Source organism: Pelobates fuscus, chromosome 2 (genome assembly GCF_036172605.1).
Source record: "Pelobates fuscus isolate aPelFus1 chromosome 2, aPelFus1.pri, whole genome shotgun sequence".
NCBI classification, from domain to species: domain Eukaryota; kingdom Metazoa; phylum Chordata; class Amphibia; order Anura; family Pelobatidae; genus Pelobates; species Pelobates fuscus.
In genome coordinates, this window is record NC_086318.1 from 166,489,804 (window position 1) to 166,504,836 (window position 15,033).

General features: G+C 39.8%; 1 protein-coding gene across 1 annotated transcript in view; it reads left to right on the plus strand.

The window, feature by feature from the left end:
* Positions 1-1,495: 1,495 nt before the first annotated feature.
* Positions 1,496-15,033, plus strand: part of LRRC1 (leucine rich repeat containing 1) — a 102,175-nt gene continuing 88,637 nt past the window's right edge. Inside the window, exon 1 of the mRNA XM_063442932.1 lies at positions 1,496-2,227. Coding sequence (XP_063299002.1) covers positions 2,069-2,227 — 159 coding nt within the window. The 5' untranslated portion in view covers positions 1,496-2,068. The remainder of the gene's footprint in view (positions 2,228-15,033) is intronic.

Consider the following 15,033-nt stretch of genomic DNA (forward strand, 5'->3'; position numbering starts at 1 on the left):
AACTGTAGACCAAAGTCGCCAGACTCGAATCATAGCTGAATTTTACAATTTGTTTATTTTGGCCTGAAATTTGAAATTCACGTTGTAATTCACTTTAGTAAATAAACTCCTGTGAGACTTTGCAACAAATGCTTAAACGTTCAAAATCAAAAGGTAATTTAGTTTTCTTCATTTTAATACATTATCTGCATAATTAATTTGTAGTGTGGATTGAATCCAGTCTGGAATTTGAAAATGTGGAGATGAAATCACATTTTAGGGCCATATTGTGAAATTAACATTAAAAGTAAATTTCAAATTTAAATCCAAAATATCTGAACTGGGCATACTGCACTTAAAAACAAACATTGTGAATATAAAAAAGGAGAGATTACAACGATCTGGTGTTTCCATCTATGTATCTATATCAGGGAGGCAGTACTTTCCCACAGCTTGGAGTTTATACATGGTATCAGAATGTTATTACTCACAAACGTTTGTTTTCTCAGCTAGAGACAATAAACGCCCCTGGCACTGTCTCCATTTGCTCCAGTCCATTGTATTACAAAAAAACTCTTATCTATAATGACTTCTGCGGGATTGGATACTAAATGTGTCATCATATCACGTGATCATGTGTTGCCAGGATAGCCACTATAAAAATACAAGAACTGTGTAAATATTTTGATACAGTACACCTGCAAGGGAGTGATTGCTTAAATAGCAGTTCCTGAACTGGTGCCACTTGCTTTTCCACCTACATTATGGGTCGTCAAAATGACATGAAAAGCTTTTGTAGAGCTGAAACTTCCAAGCTGCTTTACTACTACTGCTAATGTAGGGGTGCATCAAATGACCTGTAGTTATAAAATAGATAGTGATCGAACTTGTGGTCACCCCACTCTACAGAAGTCCTGTTATATAGTATCAATTCCAAGTAGGCCAAGAGATAGATCAACAATTGTAATAAAAACTACAACACCCATGATGCTTTGCGTAACATTCACGAGAAACTCATCATGTATACAAAGTACATTTGTTGAAGTTCTACATCAGTTGGTGATCGAACTCTTCCCACCGACAAATAGTTGAGCTCGTTTTCTTTTTTTTTTCTAAAGCAGCCCCAAGTACACCGTATGATTGTAAACAAATACAGGTTGAATTATATTTCCATGTAACTTTTCAATCTCTCTGCTGCTCCTGAGAATTAACACCCATAATCTCCAGCCATATACTGTGTCTGTAGCCTGAGCAGGAGAGGTAGCAGTGAGGCCTAATGCTTGTCATGGTGTGAGTCAGGCTGTGTGCCACTGATTGGAGGCATATCCCTCCTCCCAGACTCTCTCTGCCCGCTGGGGGTGTTGGAGCCCGGGGCGCTGATACCAGAGCCTGGCAGGGCGGGGAGAGCAAGCAGCGGGGAGGAGGAGGGCGGAGGACGTCAGCAGGGAGTGAGGCAGGAGGAGGAGGGAGATGTAATGAAGTGATAAGGGGGAGGCACACACCGGCCCATGTGTACATGTCCACATTAGGGGAAGGGCTATAGGATGCAACTCTGAATGACCAATCGGCCTTCGCTGATTACCTGCCTGGCGGGCGGAGGCACAGGAGCCGGCAGGAGGCACAGTGTGAAAGCCCGGGGGATTTCCGTGTTGTTTCCTGGTAGTTCACTGGAATTCGCGATAATATACTCGGTGCCGCCCCCGAGTCATTGAGCTCCTGCTCTCCAGGGGCTACGAGTTCTCAAGGGGTCCCTGACATCAGGCGAGGGGCTGGCAAGTACTCTTGACCACGCACGTGTGGCGCTGTACCTGATCACACAATACAGGGCTCTGTGCCCCCTCTGCCGTGACCCAGTCTGGACACAGAGTTCCAAAACTACTGTAGCCTGGGAAACGGGACGTTCTAAGAACACTGGGACACATAGTGGGAGACCATAGCCCGGGACAAGGTGGATCGGCAGTGCATTGATGGTGACTATCCTGAGGAAGTTCGGAATACTTTGTTACCTAGATAGGCAGGGTGCCCGGAGCTGGGCAGGGCTCAGGTGGTGGTCACGGTGGCGTGCGAGCTGTTCGGACTCTCCCCGGGGATGTTTAATTGCATCCCCCTTTGGCGGTGTAACCGTCATGTGGAGTCCGTGGATAAGAGACACTGCTCACTGGTCTCGGTACCGGAGGAGATCTACAGGTACAGCCGGAGCCTGGAAGAGCTGCTACTGGATGCCAACCAGCTGAGGGAGCTGCCAAAGGTGAGTAATGGCCCTCTGCTGAGGGGGTAGTGGATGGGAACTTTATCTTGTAGTCTGAGGACCCTTTGCTAGTTGTTACTTGTTTACAGAAATGTTTTTGTTTCAATCACTTTGTTGAAGGAAAGTTTTGTGTGTGTGTGTGTGTGTGTGTGTGTGTTTCAAGTGTCTAAACGTTGCTACAATGAATATCAGGCTACATGTAACAAACTGCATGTGTCCACTGGACCACCTCCATGTGTCTCTCTTTTATATAATAAACTCAATGGAAGCCAGCAGGTTGCTCTTAAGAATCAGTTGAACTATTCATCCTCCTTGTTAGACGGTCTCTTTGTGTATCACAGAAGTTGGAGTTCAGCTAGCTGTTTATTTAGTGTATATAACCCCAACTATTTCAAAAGTATGGATTTTCGAAGCGAACAGGCCAACAACATAGCATCATATTAGTTCTATCATTACTTTTGCTGTTGTTTACGGTTTTATAATCCATAAATATGGCTTTTATTTTATTTTAATTTTAACATTGGCTTCCTTTTAAATTACTGGTATACTGTCTCTCTCCTTTTCACAGTTAAAATCTGCAGCTGACGAATTTGATGTGGATGTGTGTGTGTGTGTGTGTGTGTGTGTAAGGAATTTTGATGTGCCATCACTTTAAAACTCGATATTTAAAAGTTAGGCTCCCCTCCTTTTTATTCTCCGCTGAGAAATGTGTTCGTAATCGTTTTATAGTGCGCTCTTCCTGGTATGTTTTGTCCTTCAAATCACTTATTGATTATGTATCACGCTCCTAAGGATCTGCTGTTCAAGTGCAAGTGGTATAACTAAATTGGTTTAATGAGTAACAATTTTGTGACCTTGAACCTGGTTGTAAAATGACTTATTCTCCTCCTCTTGTCTATGACACATGTCAAATGTCAGTTTGTTTTCGTTGTGGCAGACATTACATTATACATATTCCCAATTCCAAAGGGATTTCTCTTTATCTACATTAAAGAATGCAGGGAGGAAAAAGTAAACATAAGATTGGAACAGAGTGCATAGATGTGCAGATTAACTCCTCTAACCCTGAGTGCTATGACATTTAGAGTATGCATATCTTCACTTGCAACATATAATTCATTTTACCCTATAAAAAAATGCAATTATTTGTTCTCACATTTTTAGCATTTCATGAAGATATTTATGAAATGCTCTTAAAAACTGTGTGGGAATTTCATTGAAATTCCAATGCAGTCAAAAGATAGATATATAAAAAAAAAAAAAAAAAGTAGTACTGCGTCTTATGGCAAATCTTCAAATTGCTAAAACTTGACAAAAGGCAGAGATACTCTCTTAAAATTGTGTTGATTCCCACATATCTATGGAGGATCCAATAGTCTGGCATGATCCTCCATAGGCATCAGTGTTGTACTCTTGCGCATGTGCATTAAACCCTTAGGCCAGGCTTCCCCAAAGATGTTGCTGAACTACAACTCCCATGATTCTATGAATGAAATAGGCTGAGAATCATGGGAGTTGTAGTTCAGCAACATCTGGAGGGCTGGAGTTTGGGGAAGCCTAGCCTAAGGGTTCAATGCACATGCGCGAGAGTACAACACTAATAGATATGGAGGATCCTGCTAGACTGGATGAATTATCTTGGCAAAGGAGAAGTGCTCACTAACACAGATTTAGACAGATTTGTGTACAATATTTGGGAGAAATAGGCCTTTTGTGTACACAGAAAAAGTCTTAGCTCTTTGAGTTCAGCTCATGAAAAATGGGGGCAAAAACAAAAGTGTTGCGTTTATAATTTTGTTCAGTGTATGAATACCAGGTGCTTCTAAGGACAAAGAGCTCAAAATAGATTTGGGTAACATGTTAAATGGCAAACGTAGCTTGGATCCAAACTGCGTTTTAGAATTCAACACCACCTCTATACCAACCCTACCTGTGTTAACACTAACTTTAACCATATGCCTACCCTAACCTTGCAATCGCCTTTCATGTTTTGACGATCTGTGATCACACTCTGATTTGGTGCTGGGCAGCTGGCAAAGTGCATCACAGTTGGCAGGAGAGCATACGCAGAGACCATATCAGTGTAACCCAGTATTGTTCGGATGTGATGGAACATCCTAACATAGGGAATGAAATAAACATTCCATTTACATTTTATATATATATAATAAATATATATATCTTTTATTTTTTAGCATTTGGTTATGATGGAGGACATTCCTTTTTAGAATTAGTGGTTGTTTGTTTTGTCTTACCACTTGATTCTAGTATTAGCCTGGAGTTTGTCCCTTTTATTAGATGTCGTATTGTGGATAAGACATTGAACATACACAATAATCCACATAACTGCTGACCAAGGCTTGTTTGAGATGAGCTGTATTTGTGACCAAGACCATTTTGGTGTGTGTGTGTGTGTGTGTGTGTGTATATATGTATATGTATGTGTGTGTATATATGTATATGTATGTATGTGTATATATATATATATATATATATATATATATATATATATATATATATATATATATATATATATATATATATATATATATATATATATATATATATATATATATACACACACACACACGCTCCATGTGGGAGCTGAAGCGCGGACTTTTTAAATGGATTGAATAAAAGTTGCATTTTATTTGAAAATCTCTACAAAGTCCTTGGAGTGCAGTAATTTCTGCTATGTCTACATGATCCTTGCCAGAACAGCACCAGGCACCACAGGATTATACCAGGAGTGCAAGCCCTCGAGATATATACATTTTTCTTCTTATTATATTCTTTGCCAAGTCATCAGTCAACGTTTCAGTTCCTTTCAGGACTATTAAAAGCATAGTAAACATTTTTTTTTGTATGTTTATAGAAAAAGATGAGAGAGAGACTTGCCTATTGTTTATTCCATGTACATGCATGTGTACATTTACACCCCCCAAACAAACCTGGAAATGCAAACATAGCCATCACAATCGAGATGATTATACTCCATGAATATCAAGTGTCTTGAGAAAGGATCCGTTGAGCTCTGAAACGTTGACTAACCTGCTACTATTAATTGAATGAACATGTTTATTTTTTTTGCTATAAATCCTGTGAGTGCAAATATTTTTTGACTTTGTGGAATTATGTATTGCATATATTGGGGCACCCAGGCATTGTATATGGAATTTGTTGCTTGTTGGAGTGAGTGCCACTGCATACCTGTTTTTGTTGACATGCTGTTCCGGGAACCAGGCAGTCCGTTTATTTTGAGTTCATACTTGCTGCGGGCAAACTGAACAGTAAGGAACAGAATCACTGATGTCTGTGTAAAGAGGCATGTGCTTCATGTATTGGAGCCCGAAAGAGTTGGCTTAAGGGCTGGAGAGAGTTGGAGATAAAGCGCGCACACACACCATTCAGCCATTACACACCAGACACACATGCCATACAGCCAGGACACACCAAACCTACATGCACATGCCATGCAGCCTGGCAGGTCCAGTGCAAGGATTTTTGGGCACACAGGCGAGGATGACTATGGTGGCTCCCCCCCCAAACAAAATAAATAAAGTAAAACAAAAAAAATTCTTCACCTGTGTCTCTTAACTCGCCTTTTGTTTCTTATCCCCTTTTTTAAATGTCTTTCCACCTTTAGTGTATCTTATCCCCTATTTTTTCCCCATTGTGTGTCTTACACCTCTCTTGTGTATCTTACTCCCCCCAGCCCCTTTTTGTGTTTCTCTTTTACCCCAGCCCTTTTTTATTTCCAACCTCACGCACACCATACTGCCAGCACACATCAGGCACACGCACACATCAGGCACACATGCACACCATACTGCCAGCATGCGCACACACATTACACCCAGCCAAAACACACACCCCCCACACACACACACACACACACTATTGGGGAGGGCAGAGGGAGAGACACTAAACTCCAAATTAAATCTTCATCGATGAAATAGCCCATCATGGGTATTGCTGTATTTTCCCCAAGCAGCTATTTTAGTCTATTTTAGTGTTTTTTTTTTTTTTTTTTTGTTTTTTTTCACATTTAATCTTGGAAAATTCTGAGTTTAGTGACCCTACCAATGTTCAGGTGTAAGCAGACTCCCCCAAATTTCTACTTTTTTTTTTTTTTTTTTATGTATGAGGACAAGGAGATTGTCGTGATGGACAATTAAATTGAGGTACCACTTTAGTCCTTTGGACAAGTGTGTGTGTATATATATTTATACTGCATGTTGGGGATTGTGTTTCTTACCCCCTCCACATCATCCCTCCTCCCTGGATCTCTTTTTGTAATTACCAACTCTTAAATCCCAGCTCACCACTTACTTTTTGTTGCGTAAATAGTCTTGCAGAGCACTCTTCATTAGTCACACAGATTCAGGCAACTCTTGGAAACTTTCCTTTAGAGGGATCTAACTAATTATGGAACATTTCTGCTTGCTTGTGTGACTTAATTTAGGTATAGCCTATAACCATGCCTGTTCCCCGTAAGACCAGATCACTTTTGGAACACAATTAATTTTCTTGTTCTTGGCTTATGAATAAGTCTTCATTAAGGAAATTGTGTGAGCTATGCACACCACATATTCATAAATGTTTTTGGATTCAGATGTTATTGTGTTGTTGATACTGAAGTTTATAGCACTCCAGGCTTTCAAACTTTGTACACTATGCAGCCAGTTTTGTAATGTGGTCAAGCAAGTGAATGGGCTTCCAAAGACTCTTCTTCACCCCATTATTTTACAGTAGCTGCTGGTTTCAGAATAGCTGAATGCATTACGAGAATGCTGTATAGCGCTCTCATGCAAAAGTTCTGAAGTCTTTGGTTGTGAATCATTCTTCAGCCCCGGCAACAGTCTTGTCTCTGTATCTCTCAGGCAGTCCTTGTAGACGAACGGTGTTGTGTTTGTGTGTCTCTCACCTGATCAGGGCCAGACTGGGAAAAAAAACTCAGCCCGGGCATTTTTTTAAATCACAGTGGCCCACTGAAAAGGGTACGGACCAGATAGGGTGTGTTTTGTCATCCTCAATGGCAAGCATGCCCAATCTCAAAGTGAGCATGTTGGTTCAATGCTCTTCCAGGGCAGACCACGCAGAGTGCTCTGCTTAAAGGCTCCAGCATGATAAAAAGGCCCTGTATTTGTTCTGCACAGTGCAAGCACATTTTTATATTATTCTTGCATTGTTTGCTTGAAACCTGTTTCTGGTGTCTCTATGAATGGGATACCAGGAGACAAAAATGCCAGGAAAGAGCACTGTGCATGTGTTTGGAGCCTGCTTATGGGATTGCATGTGTGTAGAGTGAGCTGATTGTGGTGTGGTTTTGTGCTAATAGGTTGGTTTCAGTCATGTTGTGTTTGTGTTGTCGTGTGTGTGTGTGTGTGTTGCATAGGGGATGTAGCAAGCGTGTGTGTGTGTGTGTGTGTGTGTAGGGGTTGTAGAGTTTGTTTGCTTAAAAGGAATCTGGTGTGTGCATAGGGGATCCAGAGTGTGTGTGTGTGTGTTTTTAAGGACACGGACTGTGTATGAGATCTAGTGTGTGTAGAGGACTCAGTGTATATAGGGATCTAGTGTGTGTGTGTGTGTGTGTGTGTGTGTGTGTGTAAATGATCCGGAGTTTGGTAAGGGATCTAGTGTGTCTGGAATGGGGTTTTGTAGTATATATGTTTGGAAGTATTTGTGTGTGTGTGTGTGTGTGTGTGTGTGTACACAAACCTGTATTCATAATGCTTTAGTTTACTGTTGCTTATCTAGATGACCCTCCCCTCCCCTGTGAGGATTTGAAAGGTGAGATTTACTTACCTTCCAGCCTTTGCCACTCTGCTCTCTTGTCTGCCATTTCGCCTCCTTGGTTAAGCTCCCACATTGGGAGGCTAGTATGTGTGTGTGCGCTCTACACAATGCTGTGCTATGTCAATCAAAGGTTGCTTTAGGAACAGCATCTGATCTGCACCAAGTTTGACTCGGTCATATCAGTGGAAATGCCTCTAGTGACTGTATTCCTGATTACCACTGCCGTTTCTACAGAACACCATATTTTACACTGCACACAGATCGCTTGAGATGATGTGGTCTTGGTGCCATCAGTGTGCTTTTAATAGGAGGAAGCTAATAAACGGTTTACATAAAATACTGTCTATTTAGAGGAAAATTAAGAAAAATAAGGTAGATTTTGTATAAAATATAAATAATTATGAAAAGTAGTTTTACAGTGGTTATTGTACTGGCCTGTTTAAATGCAAATGGCCCTGTTTCAATTGATAGTGTTTGTTTGATGTGAATAAAAGGTGGGCCTGGCGTGTTTGATATTCATTAATGACATAGCCAACAACTTTACCCTTTGCCTAAAGTAAATAAGCAAAAATATTATAGGTAGTATACTTTTTCTCCTTTGTTTTTTTTTTTTTTTTTTTTATTTGATCTTTTTTTTTTCTTGTGTCCATTTGGTGGGTTTTATTTTAATGGTTATTTTTTTTTTTTTTTTTTAAGTTGCAATGTAACATTTATGTGCTGAAGTTAATATTGTAAATCATACTGAATGAAAAATGGTGACAATTTTTGCCAAGACTGTTCATTAGCACGATATTATCTACCTCATGAACTTCTCAAGACAGTTCAATCAGACCTTGTTTGTTATATTTGTCAAGCTGAGGGGAGGACCTTCATGTGAAATATACTATGTAGCTTTCTATTATTATTATTATTATTATTATTATTATTATTATTATTATTATATAATATATATATTTTTTTTAATGGAAATGTGCATGGCTTCTAATATTTGCAATGTGTAACTTCTTTTGTGGACAGTCAGTGTATTTGTTTGGTTCCCTTTTTTTTTTTTTTTTTTTTCTCCTTCCTGCAAAACAAAATGTAAAGTGATTATGTTTTGCTTGCTCCATGCAGGATGTTGATATTTATTTGATGTAATAAGGTAGATGTATTTTTGGACTTCAATGAATTTAGTTTGATAATAGAGTTGACAGACGAAGCAAAGGCATAAGGCTATTATGTCTTGTCAAGTTGCATTATCATGGAGCAGGCATTTGGAGCTATTAAGGCACAATAGTTAAGCGCATCCAGTATGCCTCACATTCATTACAGAAAAGCTTTGCTTATGTTTCATTGTGAACCCTGCACGGTAGGAGCCGACACTCTGCTGGAAATGTGTCCTTTTAGTTTGAGTGAAAGAACAAACAATAAAGCTAGATGTGACAATGCCTGTACTCACAAGCACTTTCCAAAATAGCAATTTGTTTCTAAAGTTAAAGCATTGATTTTGTAAAAAAATCTTTTATTTACTTTATTTACTTCCCACCCCTTCCCTCATTTCCAAGTTGTCATGATTTTCACTACCCATGCAGGTGTCTAACAACCTTTGGAATCCATGATATTCTGTTCTAACTCATGGGGGTGGAAATGTAAAAAGTCACTTTTTGTTACCGTATAATTATAATCTTTGACTGTGATAACTGATGTGGTTAGTCAGTAACAAATCTGTGTAATGCACATGACAATTATGTTGAAAGGATTCATGGGAACCATTTGTGAGAGATGGGTGTGCTGTAAAATTATTACTTATTTGTTGATTATTTCGACTTGATTGTTCGGTTCATCAACCCCCAATCTGAATTTGTAGTTGTGTAAAATGTTGCTGCTGACCTGCCCGGCATAACTATATATGGCCCTGTAACACATGGGTTTATTTCCTCTGACCCACAGCGTTTTGAGCAATATAAGAACAGCATATCTTCCACTGTGTGTGTTTTGTTTGTGTGTTGTTGTTTTTTTTTTTTTTTTGTGTGCAGGTGGTGTGTCAGCCACTTGGTTCCACCCTTTTGTCAAACAGAAGTATTGTAGTGCACATTAGTCATATTTTTTTTATTTTATTTTTTTCTTTATTTTTTTTCTTGATCCTAAACTCTTGCTGTCCTCATTCTGTCTTGCTGTTTTTGTATTGCCTGAAATTCTTGATAGTTTAGTACAGCTCTGTTGCTTCTTTGGCTGAGTTTTTCAGCAAGGTAAACCGTAACTGCATTGTTATCATCTGGGCATAGATCATCCCAGTGTCAGTGGTTAACAAAGTGCGTTAGCATAATTAAAAGGCTATTAAAAACTCCAATTCAATATCTTTAAATCTAGTGATCCTAAATCGTTGAGAAACTTGTTTAATTCAACTTGAACCCACAGTGTCACTCTTTGTGATTTTTTTTTTTTTTTTTATTATTTTTCTTTTCCATGTCAGTGGTGAGTCACTTTAATATGGAATATTTTACTTAAAGCGGCACTGTCATGCCGAACTTATCTCTTCTCTTCTTCCCTCTCCCTCTCCCTCTCCCTCGGAATTTTTTTTTTTTTTTTTTTTAGTTTATTGCATAATTGGAAGCACTTCAGACTGGGTTTTTTGCCTTCTTTTGGATCAACAGCAGAAACAAAAGTGTAACTATATTAACACCAAAAATGAAAGACGGTTTCTTAGTATATCCGTATTTATATGGGTGCTCACTTTCACACTGGAAGAATACAATCAGTTTGGTAGGTAGTGTGTATAGGCACGCCTATGAATCAAAATTTTGGTGCCAGAGCTTAAAAGTAGAGTCTCTGTTGAACAAGTCCACGGTAATAAATAGCTTCAAATAAAGTTCCTCAGCACAACACAGAGGTGGTTTATTGCAAACATTAAGTGAGCTCATGATGCACAGCATCTGTAAATTTAAAGAAAAAATACTTTTTCACTTCCACAGTGTTGATAAGGGGCTAATTCCTGTAAGGCTCTAATTGAGACACATTCGTAGTGGTAAACTTGTCTCTGTGTACTTGTATTTATGGATTGAGAAAGACACTACGTATTGGAGCATTGTCCTTTCACTTAGCTGATAAAACCCTCTCTGTGTATTGCTGGGTGCTGACGAGATTACTTTGATGCTATACTGTCTATTAAACTAAGGTGTTGGTAATTTTTGTTAACACAGCAATAAAATAAAACTTTTATGGCATTCTTATTACTATATGTAAACCTTATTGGACTTTTATAAAAAGTTATGTGAAGTTTGAAATAGTTGATCGTTCTTTCTACAATGCAGAGTTTGGGTAGTTGTTGTTCTTGTAGAACAGTGAAATATTCCCCCATGCATAGCTAAAGCATTTCTGAGCAAGACGACACATAGAATTCAAAGATGAATTGTAATACAGAGGTTAAAGCGTCATGTGTGCAGATAAGACACAGGTTTGATAGAAAATACACACTATTCTTGCAGATGGTCATAAATATCTTGTGTGAAGATCAGAATGAGGGGGGAGAGAGATAAAAAAAAACATGCAAAACATGGTGCTAGAAGGGAGATGGGGGGGAGGGGGTGAAAAAAATAAAATGATTACTTACCGTATATACTCGAGTATAAGGCGACCCGAATATAAGCCGAGGCCCCTAATTTTACCCCAAAAAACTGGGGTAACTTATTGACTCGAGTATAAGACTAGGGTGGGAAATGCAGCAGCTACTGGTAAATTTCTAAATAAAATTAGATCCTAAAAAAATTATATTAATTGAATATTTATTTCCAGTGTGTGTATATAATGAGTGCAGTGTGTGTGTATGAGTGCAGTGTGTGTGTATGAGTGCAGTGTGTGTGTATGAGTGCAGTGTGTGTGTATGAGTGCAGTGTGTGTGTATGAGTGCAGTGTGTGTGTATGAGTGCAGTGTGTGTGTATGAGTGCAGTGTGTGTGTATGAGTGCAGTGTGTGTGTATGAGTGCAGTGTGTGTGTATGAGTGCAGTGTGTGTGTATGAGTGCAGTGTGTGTGTATGAGTGCAGTGTGTGTGTATGAGTGCAGTGTGTGTGTATGAGTGCAGTGTGTGTGTATGAGTGCAGTGTGTGTGTATGAGTGCAGTGTGTGTGTATGAGTGCAGTGTGTGTATGAGTGCAGTGTGTGTATGAGTGCAGTGTGTGTATGAGTGCAGTGTGTGTATGAGTGCAGTGTGTGTATGAGTGCAGTGTGTGTATGAGTGCAGTGTGTGTATGAGTGCAGTGTGTGTATGAGTGCAGTGTGTGTATGAGTGCAGTGTGTGTATGAGTGCAGTGTGTGTATGAGTGCAGTGTGTGTATGAGTGCAGTGTGTGTATGAGTGCAGTGTGTGTATGAGTGCAGTGTGTGTATGAGTGCAGTGTGTGTATGAGTGCAGTGTGTATGAGTGCAGTGTGTATGAGTGCAGTGTGTGTATGAGTGCAGTGTGTGTATGAGTGCAGTGTGTGTATGAGTGCAGTGTGTGTATGAGTGCAGTGTGTGTATGAGTGCAGTGTGTGTATGAGTGCAGTGTGTGTATGAGTGCAGTGTGTGTATGAGTGCAGTGTGTGTATGAGTGCAGTGTGTGTGTGTGTGCAGTGTGTGCAGTGTGTGTGTGTGTGTGTGTGTGCAGTGTGTGTGTGTGTGTGTGTGTGTATGAGTGCAGTGTGTGTGTGTGTGTGTGTATGAGTGCAGTGTGTGTGTGTGTGTGTGTATGAGTGCAGCGTGTGTGTGTGTGTGAGTGCAGCGTGTGTGTGTGTGTGAGTGCAGCGTGTGTGTGTGTGTGAGTGCAGCGTGTGTGTGTGAGTGCAGAGTGTGTGTGTGAGTGCAGCGTGTGTGTGTGAGTGCAGCGTGTGTGTGTGAGTGCAGCGTGTGTGTGTGTGTGCAGCGTGTGTGTGTGTGTGCAGCGTGTGTGTGTGTGTGCAGCGTGTGTGTGTGTGTGTGTGCAGCGTGTGTGTGTGTGTGAGTGCAGCGTGTGTGTGTGTGTGAGTGCAGCGTGTGTTGCAGAGCCTTGGGGGGGGGGGCAATTTTATTCTTTTTTTTTACATTATTTTAATATTTTTTTTTCATTATTTTTTTATTTACTTATTATTTTTTTAATTATTTTCATATTTTGTTATTATTATTTATTATTTGTAATGTTATTTTTTTTTTTTATTATTATTTTATTATTACTTTATTTTTGTTTCGTCCCCCCTCCCTGCTTGCTAGCTGGCCAGGGAGGGGGGCTCCTTCCCTGGTGGTCCAGTGGGGTTGGCAGTTCAGTGGGGGGGCTGTGGGGGCTGCAGAGATGTTACTTACCTTTCCTGCAGCTCCTGTCAGCTCTCTCCTCCTCCGCGCCATCCGGTTAGCTCCCTCTGTCAGCTCACACTGTAAGTCTCGCGAGAGCCGCGGCTCTCGCGAGACTTACACTGGGAGCTGACCGAGGTGCTGAACGGACGGCGCGGAGGAGGAGAGAGCTGACAGGAGCTGCAGGAAAGGTAAGTAACATCTCTGCAGCCCCCAGTCTGTATTATGGCAATGAAAATTGCCATTATACAGACTATTGACTCGAGTATAAGCCGAGTTGGGGTTTTTCAGCACAAAAAATGTGCTGAAAAACTCGGCTTATACTCGAGTATATACGGTATATTAAGAATGCATGAATTCCCATCCAAAAGTTACAGCATATGCATGAAGGCCTATATCCAGCATACACACACATACTCATACTCACACACATGTACATATACACAAGTAGTGTATATGTACAAGTACAAAAACACTATACACAAGTACATACAACCATATAAATACAACCAAATGCTCAAATATATGTACATGCTCACCTACACATACATCTACACATATACCAATGTGCCTACACATACATAGGCCCATATATATGTATACATACACCCATTCACATATGCATGCATGTATATACACATTTTATACATATACTCACACAAATCTATGTTTACACATGAATACATATTCATACACAAATATAAATACACTGTCACATATATATATATATATATATATATATATATATATATATGCATAGGTCTACACATGGTACTGTGTATATTGATAGAATAAACCTATTGAAATGCATTTTAAAATGTTGATATATATAACAGAACAGTAAGATAATGTGGGGGAGTGTAAAGTGTTAGTAGTGGGACAGGAAACCCAAATCAATATTTCGTCCTCTATTCTTGCTGTTAACGAATTTGATCATTCTGGTTTTAAAAGTCTTTCTTTCTTTCTTTCCTGGGTATTTTTAAAAACCCTTTTCAGTACTTTGATTTTTAGGTCCTTCATTGAGTGGCCAGGCTGGGTAAAGTGGTGTCCCACAGGAGTGCAGTATACAATCCTTCTTTGTGCTGTTTACTGGAGTGTCTGTGCATATGCATTCTGTCATTTAATTTCTGGGTGGTTTCCCCAATGTAGCATCCTAGGTGGCATTTGGTGCATTGAATCATGTATACCACATTGCTGGATGTGCAGGAGTATGATCCTTTAATGCTGTAGGTTTTATTGTTGCGTGTGGCTATGTTGTCTGTGCATATGTGCTGACAGTTTGCAGCAAGGTTTTTTTGCATTGACTGGTCCCGTTTTCTTTATTCTTCCCATCAGTGGGTAGCTTCCTGCTGATTTTTATTGGAGGTTTGGTGGTTGTCTGAAGGCCAAAGTGGGTGTTTCAGAAAAAATGTTCTTCAGAGTCTCATCTTCTGTTATCATTGTTTGTAGGTCTTTAATGATTTTCCGTATTTCCTCAAGAGCTGGGTTGGATGTGACCACAAGTGGCACTAGTGTAGATATCTTTTTTCTGTGTACTGTAGCAGGCGCGTACATGGAGTTTTTACTGCAGAGTTTGTCTTTGGTTTATAGCCTTTCTGTCTCATAGATTGGGAGAGTACATTTAGATGGGAATTACGGTCATTAGGATCAGAGCATATGCGATGGTACCTAGTGGCTTGGCTTTAGATGATGCCCTGTTTAGTATGGGAGTGGTAGAATGTAACTGCAA